This window comes from Homarus americanus, unplaced genomic scaffold (genome assembly GCF_018991925.1).
Source record: "Homarus americanus isolate GMGI-L3 unplaced genomic scaffold, GMGI_Hamer_2.0 scaffold36734, whole genome shotgun sequence".
Lineage (NCBI taxonomy): Eukaryota > Metazoa > Arthropoda > Malacostraca > Decapoda > Nephropidae > Homarus > Homarus americanus.
This window is the reverse complement of record NW_024733126.1, coordinates 2,623,533-2,645,220: the sequence shown is the minus strand read 5'-3', so window position 1 is coordinate 2,645,220 and position 21,688 is coordinate 2,623,533. Positions and strand designations below refer to the sequence as shown.

At 41.5% G+C, this 21,688-nt stretch overlaps 1 protein-coding gene across 1 annotated transcript in view; it reads right to left on the bottom strand.

Moving 5' to 3' along the window:
• The window catches only part of LOC121869301 (sodium-dependent phosphate transport protein 2B-like), a 55,100-nt gene extending 33,791 nt beyond the window's left edge, over positions 1–21,309 (bottom strand). Inside the window, exons 1-2 of the mRNA XM_042370548.1 lie at positions 21,176–21,309; positions 139–292 (exon numbers count right to left, since the gene is read on the bottom strand). Coding sequence (XP_042226482.1) covers positions 139–292; positions 21,176–21,217 — 196 coding nt within the window. The 5' untranslated portion in view covers positions 21,218–21,309. The remainder of the gene's footprint in view (positions 1–138; positions 293–21,175) is intronic.
• Between the last annotated feature and the right edge of the window lie 379 nt (positions 21,310–21,688).

Sequence of the window (21,688 nt, the reverse complement as noted above, 5' to 3'; positions counted from 1 at the left end):
TATTATTATTATCATTATTATTATTACGATAATTATTATTATTATTAGTATTATTATTATTATTATTAGTAGTAGTAGTAGTAGTAGTATGAAGACTACTATCAACATCACAGCAGTCGGAAGAGCAGCCACACTTACCGCTCCACTTGACACCGTCGTCAACCGCCAGCTCCGTGACGGCCCAAGGGTCTTGACCCTCATACTTCTTGGCCAAGCTCTCCTTCTCTTTCTTCGCCGCCTCCTTGGATTGTACATCTCCATTGAAGGCGCAATTCACGTGCCCGTTTGACACCTGGGAAAGTAAGAACACCACTTTCATTAGTGCTGGTACAATACTGCGCTGAGGTACAAGGGATGGTTGTGTAAGTGCAGGTACAATATTTTTTTTATAAATTAATGGTGTTCTAAGCTAAATAAATATATCAATAAAATTATTTTAAATAATGCTAATTAGCCTTTAAAACATTAGCTTCTACAGCACTTTAGATCATATCTGCTTGAAATAAAAAATCACCTCCAGTAAATTCTCACATTCTACAAAAACATTCACAAAATGTTCCCTGGTGAAGCAGCTGAAGTACCCAGATCCCGGGTTATTAATTAGTTAACAACTTGATTATACATTCTAAATTTATGCCCAATAAACGTCAGCCTTCCTTCCGTAGGATGATATATTGTTAAACCCTGTGGGAGACTTTCCAAGGATTGCTACCGTTCTAAGATCTTCCTATTACGCTGGAACCTACACTCTTAAGAACAAGGGAGACGAAAATGGTGTATATATTTCGGTATATCAGGCGATATTAATAATGTGTTGCGGGTTTATAAATAAAAGAGGGAGTGTCTTCATGACTCCACCTTGTACGTGGGAACGAGCAGGTGGTGGCTTATCTAATTGGATCATTAAATGGCTAAAAATGAGTTTTGTTTCATGGTTCTAAGTTGTGTGTTACTGATCAATTGTACCTTGCGTATGCCAGCTACTCTGCTTAAAACACTTATTCGCTCTCTCTTTATCTACTTATTCTTTATCACTCTCCTTTTGTATTTTATTTCTCTCTTCTATTCTACTTCCTTTATTTTTATCCTCTTTCTTCCTGCTTAACTCGACCTCGATTATAATGGGCACCAAATAATAGGCGAGAGACATTTACCCGCGAAGTAAATCATGCTGCTCAGTACAGTACCCGGTAATGAGCAAATACTCAAGTGTTTAATGTGACTTGACAATAACAAGGTTTCCAAGGAACACTTTCTAAACAAACATTGCTATTCTGTGTGCTCGAGCTGTTGCCACACCAACTTGGGTATTCCGTCACGTGCAAACATAACCGCCTCCACTCAGTTGCGCCTGGAACCCGGGATACAGTTGCCTGTGAGATTATGAAGACCCGGGTCTATATACTAAAAAGCATATTACGATAAATATTGCTCGTATGTGAAGATCTAAAGATGCATTTACTGATTGACTAAAGTAAAACACAAAAATAATAACTTCCAAAAATAGCATCAAAATTGTACTACAACTTAAGTAGAGAATAAAAAAAAGGAAGATCTTGTAGCTATGTATATACATATCTAGTAAATTCTAGAGAGTTATTCTGGTCCTATCTTAGCACGTTATTTTTGTGTTTTACCTTAAGTCAACTCGTCTGGTGTATACTTTAGGCAATCCCAGTCCACCTAATTATAAATGATGACCTAAATTTACAGTTGAGGAAGAAAGGGCGGTCGACTACAGTGCCAGCCACGCCACCTCCTGATACACCGAAGGTTTACTATACACTGTGCTTTTACCATCTCCTTCTCCCTCTTCCTCCCTCTTCCTCACGATCTTTTTCCCCCTCTTCCCCATACCCTCTCTATCTCTCACTCCTTCCAGCCAAGCATATCTCCCCGCCTACCTGTGGCTTCTATCAACGACTGTGACTTGAGGGAAGTATTATTCAAACAACAATTCAAGGCTACATAAAAATTACCCAGAGTTATACAACACAATGTCTAGTACGTGGTAGTAATTAAGAGACATCCCCTACGCCCTTATTCAACACCATGTTTATGTGGCCGGGACCTGTTGGACAGATATTATGTAAACTAAAGCTAAGCCACAAGTCATGATAAAATGTAGGCTCAGTGCATGATTCCTGGCCCTCCCATGTATGTATGTATGTATGTATGTATGACAAAAATGAATTCTGAAAACAGACATATCCAATTTTCTGTGAGACTCGGGAGCACTTCCGAAACACATAAGCGTAGAGATGGAAGCAATAACAAGCATAAAGTGTTGGTTGCGTGACTTTCCGGTTTAGTAATAAAAAAATACATAGATGTAGCTTTACCCCAGAAAGTTTATAAATCTTTTCTAAATCCACACGAGTACCCCAACAAGTGAAGCGAAAGAAAAAAGGCCGAATACACCAATGAAGCAAGAAGCAAAAAAGACAAGGGTTGGCATTGATGAAGTAAGAACCAAAAAACAAGAGAACTGGAAGTGACACTGTTGAAGCTAGAATCAAAGCAACAGAACTGGAAGGGATACTGTTGAAGCTAGAATCAAAACAATAGAACTGGAAGGGATACTGATGAAGCAAGAAGCAAAACAACAGAACTGGAAGGGACACTGTTGAAGGAAGAACCAAAACAGACGAGACCACAGCAACTTGGCGTGACATCCGAACTCCCAAATGACTCCTGCTTGACTTAACACCAGCCAGCCGAGCATCACACGCCATCATTATCCTCTACCATAGTAACCAAGCCTTAGCCAACAGGTTCTTTGCACCACCCGCCACCACGGACCATAATATATACCTGAATGGGAATGCCTCGTCGTGATGTGTCCTGATAAATTACCCCCGTCTCGTGATGGATTTCCATGTAGGTGATTTTCTACAAAGAGATCCCTGGCGTGTGACTTAAATGTCGACCTATACATAAGATCATACAGTAGGTTCGGAAACTCAAACTTTCGTACGATTATTTTCCTTGAACTGAAAATAACGTGAAAATATATCTAAATGGCTCATCTTACTTAATACATTAATACAGTAGGTTATAATGGTGTTAAAACTGCAGCGATAATTCTGTAACTTGATGCATTCTCTTATGGCCACTTTAGGAACAATATAACGAACCTTTGTGTGTGTGTGTGTGTGTGTGTGTGTGTTAACTTTGCTTTAGTTAACATAATATCTGTCCAAAAGGTCCCAGCCACATAAACATGGTGTTGAAGAAGGGCATAGGGGATGTAGCCTTGAATTGTTGCTTGAATAATACTACCCTAAAGCTACGGTCATTGTAAGAGGCCATAGGTAGGCGGGGAGATATGCTCGACTGGAGAGAGAAAAAGAGAGAGGGGGGGGGGAGAGATAGTGAAAGAGAATTCTATAAATTTGGGAGTGTTGATTAAGCACAGTGTATAGTAAACCTTCGGTGTATCAGGAGGTGGCGTAGCTGGCACTGTAGTCTACCGCCCTTTCTTCCCCAACTGTAAATTTAGGTCATCATTCACAATTAGGTGGACTGGGATTGCCCGTGATCGAACCAACGTAGGTGAGCACTGTACCCACATGGTCGCCGCACCCGTAGCAGGAGATAAAGAGAGGGAAAAAGACAAGGACATACAAATATAAAAAGATAGATAAGGAAATAGAGGAGACAGAACAGAGAAGCGATTTAACAAGGAGAAAAAGATGTTGAGAGGAAAAAAAGGAAGACATATAAATTACATAAGTAACATATACAGAGGGAGAGAGAGAGAGAGAGAGAGAGAGAGAGAGAGAGAGAGAGAGAGAGAGTGATGGAAGAATATACCATTACACAGAAAGAAAACAAAAGACAAATAAAAGTTTGAGAAAATGAGACAGAGACAAACTGGAGGAAGCAGGAGACACCGACAGACTTCCAGTAGAGACAACCATCTTACTCAGACTGCCCAAGGTTCGTGTGATAAATATCCTTTGTAACCAAATATGTAAGAATACACCTAACGTGCAAAAATAGGACCATAATTTACTAGATACGTCCACTAGGTACTATTTTGGAACACTTAAGGTACAGATCTTTTTGTAAACGTTCTTTACTTTACCTTAGTATAAATTTGATGATATTTTTGTAAGTCATTTTGTTGTGTTCTTGCTTTAGTCAACCAGTAAATGTTTATCCTTACATCCTAATATATGAGGACTATTTATCGTAATAACGTTTTTAGTTCATGGATTCGGTTCTTCATAATCTCACACTGTAGAGAAAGAGAAGATAAATGAATACAAAGGTAAGCTCACACGAAAGAGATTGGAAAAGGGAGTGCACAAGAAAAAGACAGGAGGCAGGCGACTATCGTTAGAGACTGGCGAGGAATGCACAGTGCACCCGGGAAACCCTTAAGGGGAAGGTATAGAAGAAAAAAAGTGCTAAAGGAGGTAGAGGGCACGCCTACCTCAACCACACACACAGCTAACGGCAAAGGACTTCCCCATACCATCTGGCCCGCAAGGTCACGACCGCCACCACCACGAAACTCCAGACACAAAGGGAAGACATCCTCCTTACGTAACTACCCACGACCTCGTCAGGGGGATTCTCAGGAGTACAAGACCATCTAGCCTTCGTGAGTTTGGGTGGAATTACGCTGGACAATAAAAGTGGCCGTCTAAGATTCGATCAAGATGCGTTTATGTGGATCTTTCATCAAGTCGTGTGATGTTATGGGTCTTGGATGACGTTGATAAAACTGTGATTTTTGACTTTATTAAACTTTATGAAAGATTTATTTATTTTAGATCATGAACAAATTGCACTCACATGACACTAGAGAAATCAAGTGCAAAATTCCATTTATTTTTTAATTTTCTATTTGTTTATCGACTCTCTTAGTCAACCAGTTCGTGTGTAATCGTTTGAGTGGCAATTCTCACCATTTTGCTTGTCCATTTCTTGTAATAAAAAAGAATAATAATAAGCAGCAAGTCTTAAATCCACAATAGACGTGAACCTCCCAGGCAGTGACTGATGAACACGAAGACCATTAAGAGACTATCGAATTTCCGCGATACAAGGAAACACGCTATGCAGATCCGGTGGGCTGACCTTGTGAAAACTGTTGTGGAGTCCAGAGACACACAAAAACTGACTGCCGAATATAGTAGGATCAATTTATGGCTTATTTCTACTGACATAGTGTACTCGGAGGAAAAAGGTCTATCGCACAATAATAATAATTAATGCCACTTAAGTCATCTACAATAAGTACTGGAGAAACAGCGATTGTGTAAAGTCCTCCTTGTGTGTAGCCATAGTAGTCTGTGGTTCGTAATATTTATCTCATGAGCTGCGAAATTGAAAAAAGTAATGTGACGAATTTTTTTTTTTAGAACACATGTCTGGGTGGAGGTAAGAGGAGGCAGTGTTTCCTGTGCCACACACAATGGGTCACTCGAGGTCACCAGACAATAGAACGAGTGAAAGTTAAAACTTTTATATGTCAGACTTATCCCCTAGCTTCCATATATTATACAGTGTAATAAGTTTTGATGGTCAGAGGTCGCCGATCTTTAATCATAAGTTATACTACTAGTCCAACAAGTGTATTATAGGCAATTTGGACTTGCCAAATAACACAACTGATCAGCCGAAATTGTCGACAAAAAATAAAGCTAAAAAATACACCCTGAACTAAATGTGAATAACCCATAACCCTCCGGCCAACCTCCAGACCTACTATGTGTGTGCAGAGGTCATGTTGCACCTGAAGTACGTCTGCCTCACTCCTCTTAAAACCCCAAGAGGCACCACTCTGATGTCTTAGGACCTCTCACTAGGAACAGTACCTTACCAACCAGCCTGACCCACAGATATAAATAATTATTTTAAACCCCAAAGAAGCTGTCCCAACATTTTATTCAAAGATGACTACAGTACACGGTGGGGGGAATCATTAAGTCGGTTAAGGAGAACACATCCGTATCTATGAGTTATAAAAAAAAATGATTACAGGGGCCACACAGCGCCATATGTCAGTCAACACAGCACAACATGGCGCCTGACGAACAAAGCAGCGGAAACACATTGAACGTGAGGATTTAACAATATGACACTGAAACATCCGGAAAGAGAGACAGGCCAACCTGGTCCCACTGCCCAAGGTAAAATGCGAAAAACTTTTAAAACTTCCAGATGCAAGAAAGTAAATGGAGGTTCCATAGGCATGACTGACCGTTAGGGACAGTGTGGATACAGTACACTGTGTACTACGTCTTCGGTACACAAGGAGGCAGAGTGGCCGGCTCTGCACTCGACCAGCATCACTTCTCTAATTTTAAAGTAAGATAACCATTTACAAACGAGTGGACTGGGAGAGCCTTGGCGTCGAATCAGCGATGCTTAAGATAGGGAACGTTGTATCTACTCGGTCGGTAATTTCTATAAAATTTCCCACAGATGTGTTGTAAGAAAAATCAATGATAATTTTGTGTGTACATATAAAACACATGAACAAAACACCATTCATTTTCTTACAATGCATTTATAAATATACTAAATATTATATTTCTTCTTGCTTAAAAGAGTTTCCGATCATACTGGATAAAAATAAAAAGCAGTAAATACTTTTAAGTGATGCATCTCTTCACCAAAGGTGAATAATATAATCTATTGTGTCATGACGGATAAGGTATAGGAGTAGGATATAAACTCAATACCTATATCTAGTAAACAAGATGACGTCAGAATTAAGTAAGAGATCCTACTGCGCGGTGGTGAGGTTGGAGTTGTCTCGGGTCAGGGGATGGCGGATGAGTTGTCAGGGGAAGCGTCCGTGGAGGAAAATAGTGAGAGAGATCTTCATTCAGCACGACACATGCAGGAGCTGCTTTACGCACCAGATATCATTGTACGTGACATTTAGAACGAAATACTCATGAGTCACTCTGTTCCAGGTACTGAAAAGATAAAGGCAATGGCAAACAAACACTGCAAGCGGAAATGAGTCCTATTTAACTCCCAAACTATTTCTATTCCGATGCCAGAACAAACAGGCGTGGTCGACGTTGGACAAACACAACCTGTACTGAGTTTCCTCTCAGGCAGACAGGGAAATAAACGTTTTTAAAAAGCAGCAGTTCAAACACGTGTGCTGCGTCAGTCATTTCGAAATATTTATACCTGTAAGAATGAAGCTGCTCACCAGGACAGCTTAAAAGGAACATAACGCGACGCACCACGAAACATTTATAATCACTTTTAGGATGTGAAAAATTAAAGCATCCTGAGCCAAATGTGATCCAAGGCCAGGACAGGTTATTTCGGAGATACTATTACGGGTGCTGGTGCCCGCCAGGAGGTGATGAGTGAGGGAAGGAAGAACGAGGAAGGAAAGGCAAATCGAGGGACATCATCTCATACTGACAGTTTCCAACACACACACACATGATTCTGCAGGTACAGAAAAGGGCCTGCAGAATCATGCTCGGCGCAGAATACTCCGGCTACACCAACGCTCTCTCCACCCTGGAAATGCCATCCCTCAGTGACCTCCACCACCAAGCACTGGAAAGGTTTGACCGTGGAGTACTGCACCACCCTCGCCATCGCCACCTCCTGCCACCTGCAGCCCCCCACCCAACTCGCGCAGTCCGCCACTACAACAAAATTCAGCCCATAAGAGCCCGCACCGATAGATATAAGAACAGCACCATCCCAGCTATTGTTAAAATAATAAACAACTCCTGATTTATGTACTGTACAGCCCTGTAAATGTATTCAACGCATATTATGTCATTATGTCTAAATCAAATGTGTCTGTATATTTTCAGCCACCGGCTGCAACTCTATTAATAAACCGTTTATTATTATTATTATTATTATTATTACACACACACACACACACACACACTATACTGTACTGTGCTGTATTTAAATTGTTATGAAAAGGAAGTTTATTAAAAAGTTTAATTAATGAACAAAATAAAATAGCAGGTGAGAAACAATTAAACTGAAGGCGCGGCGCACCGTGTCAGTGACCTATGAGTATGCTTGAACACACTATGTCTATGGCTTACTGTCACTCAACCCATCGTAGATTTGTTGATGCTCACGAATTGTCAAAGAAGACTAAGGGTGTGTGTACAGCAGATCACACGAGTGACCATTCCCTCATGCAAGTAAACCTTAAGAAAAGGTCACAACAATTATCAGGAATAACGGAGAAAAAGGCAGAACATTATAAACACCGTGTGTTCCCCTGAGAGGAAAAGAAAACGGAGATTTTAGGTGATTTAGCGAGCACTTAACGCAGATATTGGAGGAGCCAGAATTTCTACAAGTGCTGCTCGTATATTTTAGAACGAACTACTGTACATCGGGACAACTAAGATGGGAAGAGGGAGGGTGGGTGGTGGATGGAACGAGTGTGGGTGCATGGCAACAGCTTTGTTGACTATGATGTTGCAACCTCCGCTCCACACGGCACACCCACGCCCACCACACTTACTCCCTATCCAGATGCACATACATAACACTCTCATACACTAATACAGTGATGCAGTTTTCAACACAGACTGCGTAATAAAAATGGCCATTAGTAAACTATGGTGAGAGGACGAGTTAGGTAACAATTTTGTGCAGGGAAGGAGGGGTGTACCGCACGCATCTCACATTCGCCCTGAGGACAAAATTATGCGTTGTGTTTGAGCAACACCAACAAAACCTTTATCACTTTCGTATCCCTCGTGTCTGCACATCGTCATTATTGTCGAATTTTTAAAGTGGCTTTGGCCTCCTTTAAACTTTTCCCACTCGCCCCGCTCTCATTGCCACACCTTCCTTGGAACATGTCAATGATGTGTGTGTGTGTATGTGTGTGTGTGTGTGTGTGTGTGCGTGTGTGTGTGTGTGTGTGACAGCAGGTATTAGCAGCTTAGGCGTATCCATTAGCCACAATCATAACCCGAGGGTCTATCATACTCGTCTAGTCACTCTAGTGAACGACAGCCGCCTCGTAGTCACGCTTGATTCCTGTCCTTATCTGCCTGCTTTCCCTCCTCGCCGCCAATATGTCCTCTCAACCATTTATACCTCCCCTCTCCCCCTACTCCCCTCAGTACAGCTATCTACCCCTATTCCCTCTAACACTAGTATCGTAATCCCTCTTCCCCCTACTCATTAATGGAGGTGTTATGTCCTCACACGTTACAGTTCAACTCCCTCAGCCTTCAGACAATTATGCTACCTACCTTCCTACCTCCCCCTCCCTTCCTACCACTGTACATCCCCCACCCAGTCACCTTTCCAACACATCTATCAGGCTCCCCCTTCCCCTTTGTCATAAGCCCCCTCGACCATACGCTCCTCCCCCCTCCCCAACACCTATCCCAAGTCCCCGTCCCTCTGCCATCCCTCCTCTTCCCTTCCATTCCCAACATCGGATCCTCCTCCACCCTCCCTCCTCTCCTACAACACTACACATCCCCCCCATCTACAACACCACCTCTTCTCTTAACGTCTAATATCCCCCCCATTACCCCCTTACCCCCGGGACTGAGAGGGCTGTCTCCCCGCCTAGTGACCAACCACAAGGGTGTGTTGAGCGCCACAAAAACTGGCCCTGGGAAAGACAAGTCGTGCCTGGAAGAGAATCATCCTCCTCCCCTCCTCTTACTTTTCTTCTTCCTTCTCCTCTCTCTCTTCCTTCTCCTTTTCTTCCTTTTTGTCCTCCTCCTCCTCCACGTCCTCTTCCGTGAGGGAGGTGGTTCGAGTGGTACGAGTTTTCTTTAAGCGGGTCACAGATTGTCGTCTAACTAATGGTAAGTGTATGTAGTTAGTTAAGTTACAGTCTTAGTACAATGTCGACGCTGTTTTTAGAAGTTACTTTTGTTTTCCAGCATAAGTTTTCGCCTTTTATTTAAATCGGATTTTACTTTGCTTCAGTATTTTTAAAGGACAAAGGGCAGCTATATTTAACCTTCACTACTAAGGTACTGTTAAGCTTTATGACAGCCCAATATTTCGTATCTCAATAAAAGTTGGTAGAATGGAATGTTTTATCAATCTGGTTCTACCCTCGAAGGTCAGCTGCTGTATAATACAAACTATCAACTCTCGTCTAGTCTTACGAGAACTGAATTTAATTAAAGTAGGTTAGTTTTAGCCTCCAATTCATTTTTAAAGAAGCATAATGATGTTAAGTATCAACTTCAGTGAGTACCTTTTAACTAAGGTGAATCTTGACTACAGTTTTGTTCAAGGTCTGTGAAGGTTTACATGTAAAGACAATAAAACAATCCACACAAGTAGTCTCATATAACACCTATTGTTTTGTTAACAGTTCAGCTAACATCAAGTACGTGCTATGTTATGTTGTTTTCCTATTCTTGGAAACATATATTCCTAAATTGATTCCTAAGACGAGAAAAACACCACCGCCATTACTATCACTGCCACAACTATCACCACCACCGCTATCACAATTACCGCCACCACTATCACCGCCACCACCCTCATCACAACCACCGCCACCACCACTATCACAACCACTGCCATCACCACTATCACAACCACCGCCATCACCACTATGACAACGACCGCCACAACCACCGCCATCACCACTATCACAACCACCGCCATCACCACTATCACAACCACCGCCATCACCACTATCACAACCACCGCCTAGTAGCAACAGTAACCAGCGGATCAAAAGGAGCAGCAACTCCCAAACCGCTGCAGAAGGAAGGTGAAGCAGCAGCTGGTGGAGCACGAGGAGGACACAGACCTTGACCTAGAAGCCATAACCTTGGACTAGGGCTCGAGTAAGACCCTGATTTCCCCCCAGAGATCCCTCCCACACCCTTCCTCACTCCCAAGGTGAGCGCCACCACCTGTCTCGTGAGTCCAGTCCTCACCTCTCAACTCACAGACACTCACAGACTCGAGTCACTCATTCATCAAGCCTACATGTCTATCTGTTACTCTCACCGGTTATATTGAATTTCTTGGGTTGTCTGTTAACATACATGTACACCTTAAAGCAAAGTTATGAATCTAAATACAGACAGAAAGACGTGAGAGGGAGATAATAATAATAGTATAATAATAAAATAATAACCAACATATACACAAAGTACCTGTCGAACAGCAACAAGCATCATCATTAAAGACAGACACCCGCCAGGACACACACGGGATAGGCCGAGGTGGTATACATTAATTAAGTAACCATCTAACAAGCTAGCTGTTTGAAGATATGGCAGAACAAAGAGATACTTTACTAGCCATAAAAACACAACATCCCGGGTGAGCCTTTTATTGCCTCCTCTCACTATTGTTTTCATCGCCTCTGTTGTTGTCGACGGTCTGCCATACCTTCCTTCATCACCACTTAGCGTCACGTCTGTCTCATTTAAATATGACAGAAATTCAACAGCTTTCAACAACTTTCAGTATCTCTTACCAATGTCATTGTCGCCCAATGTCTGCCCTTACCAATGTCACCATCTATTGTTACCTTATAGTCGTCCTCACCAATGTCACCAACTATTGTCACTTTATAATCTCCCTTAATGACATTTACTAACAAATATGACCTCTATCTTTTTCATCTCTGCCGTCGTCACCAATTATCGTCACTTATCTTTTCTTCCATCTCTTGTCATCAAGTTACTCACTATCCTAACTTCTTATCTCCATCTATTGTCATTACGTACCTTGGCGGCTACAGTCACTGGTGATCTTCATTCCATTGTCAGATGCTGTCACTTCTTATCACCACCTAACTTATCGTCATCGCCCACCTAAACTACGCATAGAACCATTTATCGCCACTTTCCTAATTTACCTAAGTGATAAGTAGTACAATTTACTTCCCCCTCTATATAAACCACCCACAGTACCATCTACCAGGCCACCATCTAACGTCTCCCGTACATCTTAACCCCGTACTGAAATCCCCTATCGTCGCTACTTGCATCTGCCACAACAGCCAGATCTTCGCAGCTTCATAATGACAAAATACAGTTGAAGGGTCACTAACGACACCATCCTTGATGCTACGTTCTTGTGGTCAGCCAATAGTCTGATATATCGCAATTTCCAACGAAAATGAACTTATTTTCTTATGTTCTTATATCATAAATATCCAGGTGATAGCAAAATGAATGGGTGGATACAGTGAGATAAGAGAAATAATATGAATGGAAGACTACAATGAAACAAAGGAAAAAATAAAAAGATAACAGACTCCTTGACGTGCAGGACGCGAAAGTGAAAATATGAACAAAAAGTATTGCCAGAGTCTCGACAAATGGTACGGCATTTTTTTTCCTCCACTTAGGTAGCAACTTGTGAAAGTGGATCAGTGTTGGGTGGTGCGGGTAATGAGTGGCGAGCGTCCTCTCTCAATGTTATGGATGGTAAAGCAATGTGAAGGTGAACAACGCACCTTATATATCCACCCACGACCACACACCTGTAGTATGTAGGGAAGACGCAAAGGTTGCGCCCAGCCGCCCACACACCTTCTCGATGTAGGGGTAGGACAAAGGTTGCACCCACACACCTTCTCGATGTAGGGGGAGGACAAAGGTTGCACCCACATACCTGTTCTAGGAGCTCAGAATTGTTACGGAATACAGCTTACCAGGTAATTTATAGGAGGGCGCGACAACAACGTCGTTCCGGGTACAGGAGTGTGCTAGATGAGTTATGGAATATGAGAAAACAATGGAACTTTTTTATGCTAGCTTCCGGAGCCGCTCCCTCTCAGATGACTTACCCCACCCTAACCTTAGCCAAGGCATCCCCCTCCCCACACTCCCACTAACTTTCGCACTCTTAATTCACCTCTTTCTTTCTACGTCACCTTCATTCTGTGTTCCACTTCCTGCATTTTCTGCCCCTTCCACACCCTCAGCCACCTTTTGCACTATAATCCACGTTGACTAAACAATGACACAATAAACACCCTGTTTTTCTTTTTTGTTTCACCTCTCGTATGTGTAAATGGGGTGTAAATATCTCAACCAGTATCAGGTTTTGCGAAAGGTGGGATATTTGTCACACACACACACACACACTTGTCAACCACCAGCGAGACAAGACGTGCCCTGAAGGCGCTCCCAGTTTGAGCAGCCAGGCCGAGTCTGTTTGGCCCTGCCCCCCCCCCACCCCTGCTATATTCCAAAGCCCTACCAGCCTTACTACACCGGAATTTATTCAGAAAAACATTCAAGTGATCAGTGAACGATTGACTATCAACAGACTTCGGCGAGCTCACTGATAACGACGGAGAAATGAGCAATAATTTGAATAAATATTTTTCAACAGTTTTCACCACCGAAAATTTAAACATGATACCCGAGGCACTGACTCTATTCAGAGATAGTGAAGAAAACAAATTAAGTGAGATAGTAGTGACTAGTAACGATGTTAGTAAGCAAATAGACAAACTAAAGCCTAATAAGCCTAATAGTATGCCCTTAGCAAAGTTGTTTAACACGTCATTAAAAACAGGTGTAGTACCAGAATCCTGGAGGATAGCGAATGTAATACCGATTTTCAAGAAGGGGGATAGATCACTATCCTCTAACTACTGCCCAATCAGTCTAACATCAATAGTAGGCAAATTACTGGAAGCAATCATTTCAAACTCTATTCGAAATCACCTGGAGAAGCACAGATTGATCAATGATTCCCAGCATGGCTTCACAAGCGGACGTTCTTGCCTAACTAATCTATTAACATTCTTTTCATCAGTTTTCGAATCAGTGGACGAGGGGCACAATTATGATGTGGTATATCTCGACTTTAGCAAAGCCTTCGACAGAGTCCCCCACGAAAGACTAATTAGAAAGGTAGAAGCTCATGGCATCAAAGGTGACATCCTTAAATGGATTAGTGCGTGGATACAGGACAGGAAACAGAGAGTGAGCATTAACTGCACTAAGTCCCATTGGAGCAACGTCACAAGTGGAGTTCCCCAAGGCTCAGTACTTGGACCATTATTATTTATTATATACATAAACGACATAGATATCGGCATAGACAGCAACATAAGTAAATTTGCTGATGACACTAAAATAGGACGTGTTATCAAATCTGACGAGGACTCGGCAAAACCACAGGAAGATCTAAACAAATTTTTCGAATGGTCTGAAAAATGGCAGATGAAATTCAACGTGGACAAATGTAAAGTACTCAGTATAGGAGATGTAAACAGGGAAACCAGATACCAGATGAACAACGATGCCATAGAGAAATCCGAATGCGAGAGAGATTTAGGAGTAATGATAAGTAGGAACCTTAAGCCAAGTAAACAATGTGTTTTTGCTCGTAACAAGGCTAATAAAGTACTTGGGTTCATACAAAGGAGTGTTAGTTACAAGACTAGCGAGGTCATCCTAAAACTGTATCTTGCTCTTGTGAGACCACACCTGGATTACGCAGTTCAGTTCTGGTCACCGTATTACAGAATGGATATAGAATCCTTGGAAAGAATTCAGAGGAGAATGACAAGACTAATCCCGGGCATTAGGAACCTTGAGTATAGAGACAGGTTAAAGCATCTTAATTTGCACTCCCTTGAGAGACGTAGAGCGAGGGGCGACCTGATAGAGGTGTATAAGTGGAAGGCAGGGCTAAACAAAGGGGACATTACAAAGGTACTCAAACTATCCAACCAGGAGCGAACTCGTAACAATGGTTTTAAATTAGACAAATTTAGATTTAGGAGTGAAATAGGTAAACACTGGTTTGGAAACAGAGTAGTGGATGAATGGAACAAGTTACCAAATATCATCATTAACTCGAATACGCTGAATTGCTTCAAACATAGGTTGGATGCTCATATGAGCAATAGGGGTTGGGTGTAAACGGGACTGCCCAGTATGGACCAATAGGCCCGCTGCAGTTTCCTCCATTCTTATGTTCTTATGTTCTTATATTCAATATCATTATTGCTTCACTCCACCACCACCACTCCACAACACTGAACTAATACTCGTGTTGTTGTTTTTGTTTTGGGCGCTTCGACTGCCGAGGTTACAAAACGCTGGTCACTTTAACCTTCTTCAAGAGCCAACTATACAAATTCGGAATAAGTTTCAATTTTTATCATTTTGTTTTCCATTAAACTCACACGGGTATTTTACGGCTATCTTATGATATAGAAATATTAAATATGGTCTAAAATATATTCACTTATCTATGAATCTCTCTATTTATCTACGAATATATCTATTGACCTACGAATCTATTTGTCAACAAACTGAGAATAGAATAAACAAGGAAAGAGCTCAAGTAAATAATGTGCAAACGCTCGCCTGCCTCTGACGTCACAGACACACCATCATTTGAGAGCTACAAGGACATATGCATCAGTACTTGGGGAAAATGTGATTCATCATTGTTGTGTGGATGTCGATGACCGTGAGTCACTGTTTATGTTTCCGCCATTCCTCCCAACGTTTCATTTGTCACATTAATCATCCGGATAAATTCTCTCTACAGTACACCTATTCCAGCGTTTCCAGAATTTATACCTTTGTTTCAGTAAATAGCTTGTCGAAGATTTTTAAGCTTATTTTTCTCATCCAAAAAATTCAGCCCATAAGAGCCCGCACCGATAGATATAAGAATAGCACCATCCCATCTATTGTCAAAATAATAAACAACTCCTGATTTATGTACTGTACAGCCCTGTAAATGTATTCAACGTTTTAACGCATATTATGTCATTATGTCTAAATCAAATGTAAGTCTGTATATTTTCAGCCAACGGCTGCAACTCTATTAATAAACCGTTTATTATTATTATTTTTATTTATTATTATTTTAAATGAAGGCATCGGCTTAAGGTAGCTTCTCGGTGGAATTCGGGTGTTTTTTTGTATATCATTTTTGTAATTTAAGTCAATCAGTTTGGTTCATCCTTACAGCTTTAACTTCAGGGAATATTCGAAATATAAATCTTTGTGAACATGAACTCAGGTATTGATTCTCTAATAAATTCTGGTAAATTTAATCACACTACTTTATATCTTGATATTTGTTGATAATACATATCTGATAAAGGAACAATGTATGACATATACCCGCCACTCGTAACCTAACCTAATGACCTTGAGGTAGTTATGGTTAGGATAAGTGTGATTGGCTCGTATCGTATGCTTCTGATAAGGTTTTCACAGTCGCATTTCCTTGTACATTGCCTCCACCAGAATTGTATTATACGCAATAAAACAAACTATTGATCAGTGATGAGCCCAACAAAAACTACCAAGTTATATAAGTCGGAGCTACACCAAGCTGTACTCCTGATTTGCTGAAAAACTCGTATCACATCTGGGTGTGTATTCCTAATAACTTTATGGAATTTTCATATCACCTCAAGACATTTTCGTTGGCCTTCAAAACGTGTTGAGTAGATGATAGAAAATGAGAAATGAAATCCGGGTGGGGCTAACTAAAGGTTAACTAACGTTATTTCTGGTTCTGATTCAACGAATCAGGATATACTTCCTGTAGGCTTTAATTAATGATAAAATGCTGCCAATGTAGCAGCCGACAGAGGCGGGGTATAAAAATATATGTATATGATAATCACTCTGCTAAAATGTGTCTCAGTTCATTCAAAACATCATTGACATCCCAGCTGACCCAAGCGGTAGATGGCACAACAATGACCCCTACATAGTAGATCATTATTTATAATTAACGGATTAGTTGAACCAAAAATATCTAGTAAAAAACATGGATGCTGAGTCATGTAGAGTGGCGGAAGTGTCTTAAATGCTAACCTGAAATGCCATTAAGTGTAACCTTGGCTTCGACTATGACTCAAACACTTCCGCAGCTCGTATACCACCACGTATCTAAACCTCCGTAATACTATACTGTCACCATCACGCGGAGGAGGCCTGGAAGCTTAGATTTCTCGAAATTAAACTCTGTAGACACACAGCATGAACTTTATAATATTTTGATTGTTGGAAGTGCTGTGAAAATTGTGCAATCATCTAGACATTGTGGACCCCAACCTCTTCCTCAGAGACATCACACTGGTCAGCATAATGGCAACAGCCTTGTAGGGGACACTGGTAATTGGAGAGAGTGAACTGGAAAGGAAAGGTTGTGCAGTACAGTACTGTACTGTCCTTAAAAACAGGTGTAGTACCAGAATCCTGGAGGATAGCGAATGTAATACCGATTTTCAAGAAGGGGGATAGATCACTATCCTCTAACTACCGCCCAATCAGTCTAACATCAATAGTAGGCAAATTACTGGAAGCAATCATTTCAAACTCTATTCGAAATAACCTGGAGAAGCACCGATTAATCAATGATTCCCAGCATGGCTTCACAAGTGGACGTTCTTGCCTAACTAATCTATTAACATTCTTTTCATCAGTTTTCGAATCGGTGGACGAGGGGCACAATTATGATGTGGTATATCTCGACTTTAGCAAAGCCTTCGGCAGAGTCCCCCACGAAAGACTAATTAGAAAGGTAGAAGCTCATGGCATCAAAGGTGACATCCTTAAATGGATTAGGGCGTGGTTACAGGACAGGAAACAGCGAGTGAGCATTAACGGCACTAAGTCCCATTGGAGCAACGTCACAAGTGGAGTTCCCCAAGGCTCAGTACTTGGACCATTATTATTTATTATCTACATAAACAACATAGATATCGGCATAGACAGCAACATAAGTAAATTTGCTGATGACACTAAAATAGGACGTGTTATCAAATCTGACGAGGACTCGGCAAAACTACAGGAAGATCTAAACAAATTTTTCGAATGGTCTGAAAAATGGCAGATGAAATTCAACGTGGACAAATGTAAAGTACTCAGAATAGGAGATGTAAACAGGGAACCAGATACCAGATGAACAACGATGCCATAGAGAAATCCGACTTTGAGAGAGATTTAGGAGTAATGATAAGTAGGAACCTTAAGCCAAGTAAACAATGTGTTTTTGCTCGTAACAAGGCTAATAAAGTACTTGGGTTCATACAAAGGAGTGTTAGTTACAAGACTAGCGAGGTCATCCTAAAACTGTATCTTGCTCTGTGAGACCACACCTGGATTACGCAGTTCAGTTATGGTCACCGTATTACAGAATGGATATAGAATCCTTGGAAAGAATTCAGAGGAGAATGACAAGACTAATCCCGGGCATTAGGAACCTTGAGTATAGAGACATGTTAAAGCATCTTAATTTGCACTCCCTTGAGAGACGTAGAGCGAGGGGCGACCTGATAGAGGTGTATAAGTGGAAGGCAGGGCTAAACAAAGGGGATATTACTAAGGTACTCAAACTATCCAACCAGGAGCGAACTCGTAACAATGGTTTTAAATTAGACAAATTTAGATTTAGGCGTGAAATAGGTAAACACTGGTTTGGAAACAGAGTAGTGGATGAATGGAACAAGTTTCCAAATATCATCATTAACTCGAATACGCTGAACTGCTTCAAACATAGGTTGGATGCTTATATGAGCAATAGGGGTTGGGTGTAAACGGGACTGCCCGCTGCAGTTTCCTCCATTCTTGTGTTCTTGTGTATCTGTGGTCTGATGACTTATACTCAACTGTCCAGCCTTGTCAGCAGTACCTCTTGTTTACCACCATAGCCACACCCCACCATTAATTTAGGCTGTAGGTGTATCCACCGCGTACTACCATGGATGCATCACAGCGAGCCGGGTTATGACGAACCTGAGAGATGACAGGCAAGCTAGTGCCGTCACAGAACCAAAGCCAAACATCCGCAACTACTACTACACGCACACACTGCTACACACCGCCAGTTGCCCAAATGTTTCCCACGGATAATGACACACGTCACCCACATTATTTATTATGTATCAAGCCACAAACTAAGCACAAACCACACCATTTTACACAAAAAGTAAACCATACATTAGCCATATTATTAACCACGATTTAAATGACAAGAGAGAACCACACAAATATTGACGTTTTGTGCACCTTGTCTCAAGAACCAGTGGCATGTGTTGTGTCTGTGTAAGTGTCTCCCGCCTGCCACCACCCAGTTAAGAGGTAGTCCAGGGGTTCCGACCTTGGAAGAATCGACTCGCAAGTGTCTGGCTACGATCGACTCTCATCTTGTAAATCCGTAACAAACTTTCCTCAAGTTCAATTAAATATCACGGTCACTTCGTTAAAGTAACTGGACAACGAGTTTTTGACACTGTAAACAATGACTGAGGAGAAATTGCCTTGCTCTTTAGAACTATACGTATGAGCACACCAAGTGGACTTTATCTCCGAAGTGAAAACTCGATGCTTATGAATATATATATATTTTTTTTTAATTTTTCATTTCATTGGCTAAGGGAAAATTACAATATGAACATAAGACATATGGAAGCGAATAGTGATCTCTAAGTTGCATTAATAATTCTGTATTGTTGTCCTTTACATAAACCAGACTATGAGTGACTTTTATATAAGAACTATAAACACACTACTGTGCTTAGGAAATGTCCAGCAACAATATTCTATAGTTCTCTTTTCATACTGACTCCGACCATTTAGAAATCAATCAAATATCAAGACAGAAACAAATAAAAAAAATTAATGTGAGATTGTCTTCCTTTGACGACATTTACATTACACCTGTATTATGAACAATTCCAAGCACAGCTCGAGCGTAAGAGCGACAGAAGGTCAACACAGTGATTCATACGACTATTTTTTCTGTATAATGTGTATCCAAATGCTCTGTTGTTGTATTAATGTTAGTAATTACACTATTTTACCAACAATTAAAAATTATGAGTGATAAAACTCTTTTCCCCTCAATAGTTGTGTTGTTGGTACAGAGTCCTTGGGAGAGTAACCTGTGGGCACTCACTGTTATACTCGAGGGGTTATATTATTATCTTTGAACGGTAAATTATCACCCTGTTGAGGAAGTATTATATTGTTCCAAGGGTTGCATTATAGGGGGGAAATTGTCGTGTTATTGGGAATTAAATTGTCATGTTCTGGAGGTTAAATAATCATCCTGCATGGTTAAAATTATCGCCGAAAGAGGGAAAAGATTATCATTACTCTAGCAGTTAAGGTTCAGTTATGAAAAGATTTATTTATAGTCATGTTCCATCAGGTTAAGTTATCACGACGGTAAGGAACTAAATAAACAACGTGAGAGGTTGAATCATGATTGCTCACGAGATAAATGATAATCAAGAGATGAATCATCGTGTTTACGAGACTGAATCACTGCGCTCAAGGGACCGAATTACTCAACCCACATCATTTTGTACGAAACACTTAAACTATCCCACTCCAGGAGTTCACATTCGCGTTTTCTTTACGGTAGAAAAATACCGGAAGGAGGAAGGGTGTGATAAGTGAGTCATGTTGTAGGCGGTCACGATCACGTGAAGAAAGGTCAGGACAAGACAGAGTATGATAAGGCAGGGCAGGACAAGGCAGGGCAGGACAAGGCAGGGCAGGACAAGACAGTGTATGATAAGGCAGGGCAGGACAAGACAGTGTATGATAAGGCAGGGCAGGACAAGGCAGGGCAGGACAAGGCAGGGCAGGACAAGACAGTGTATGATAAGGCAGGGCAGGACAAGGCAGGACAGGACAAGATAGGACAGGACAAGGCAGGGCAGGACAAGGCAGGGCAGGACAAGACAGTGTATGATAAGGCAGGGCAGGACAAGACAGTGTATGATAAGGCAGGGCAGGACAAGATAGGACAGGACAACACATGTAGGAACATCTCTCACACTGCGCTTCGCTATCCTCACCTCGTCACTCTACACTGTAAGTCATCCTATATAATATATTACTGTACACTGTTTCGTAGCAGTGGCAAAGTAATATATTCTTTAATTTATATGTCATCAGATCACTTAAAAATTCACAGTTGAGTGCAGAGTCGTCCAGTCGGTCAACCTATACATATTGGCCTATCATGCGGAGAACGTGGAGGCCCACAGTGGCCAGATTCTTCGCGTGAACCGTTTACAACCCATTTCCAGTAAAGAAGAAATCTGGATCACCTAATTCACTAACTTCAGTTTTTGTTCTATTTCATTCTTCTTCGTTTGTATCTGTTAACAGACAGACACATACATACACACAAAGGATATATATATATGAGCGTGTGTGTGTAGACAGGTAAATAGTTAAAGTACCTGGGCGTCGTAGGGAGGAGGGTCCTGGTTTAGAGCCACCATGGCGCTGAGATTTGATCAAAGTGTCCACAGAGTCGCGTCTATCACTGCCGGTACACAGTCGAGGACTGCGACTACACTACCACCGTTTACAGTGCCTGAGTGGACTGCAGTCCTTGTGGCTCCGCAGTATTTATCTCCTTCTAACCTGTGGCTCCTCCCCCGGCCCTGACGCCCCGCCTCCTCAAACTGCCTCAAACTGTTACTTGTGGTATGTTCCCGCAACACACGACCTCCATACACCTCACCTGGGAATTTATTCTTCTAAAACTATTATTTTAAGTAAGTTTGTGCTACAAAATTTTAATAACAACTCCAAATAACCTTTATTCAAGTATTGTGACGTCACTGCCTCGTCATTCAACGTCACTGTCTCCCTGGGAGTGAGACATCCTACCACGGCTGATATATCCTAATATCAAGGTTTTGATTGGGCGCCACGGGATCGGCTACATTACATAATAGAAGAAGGTG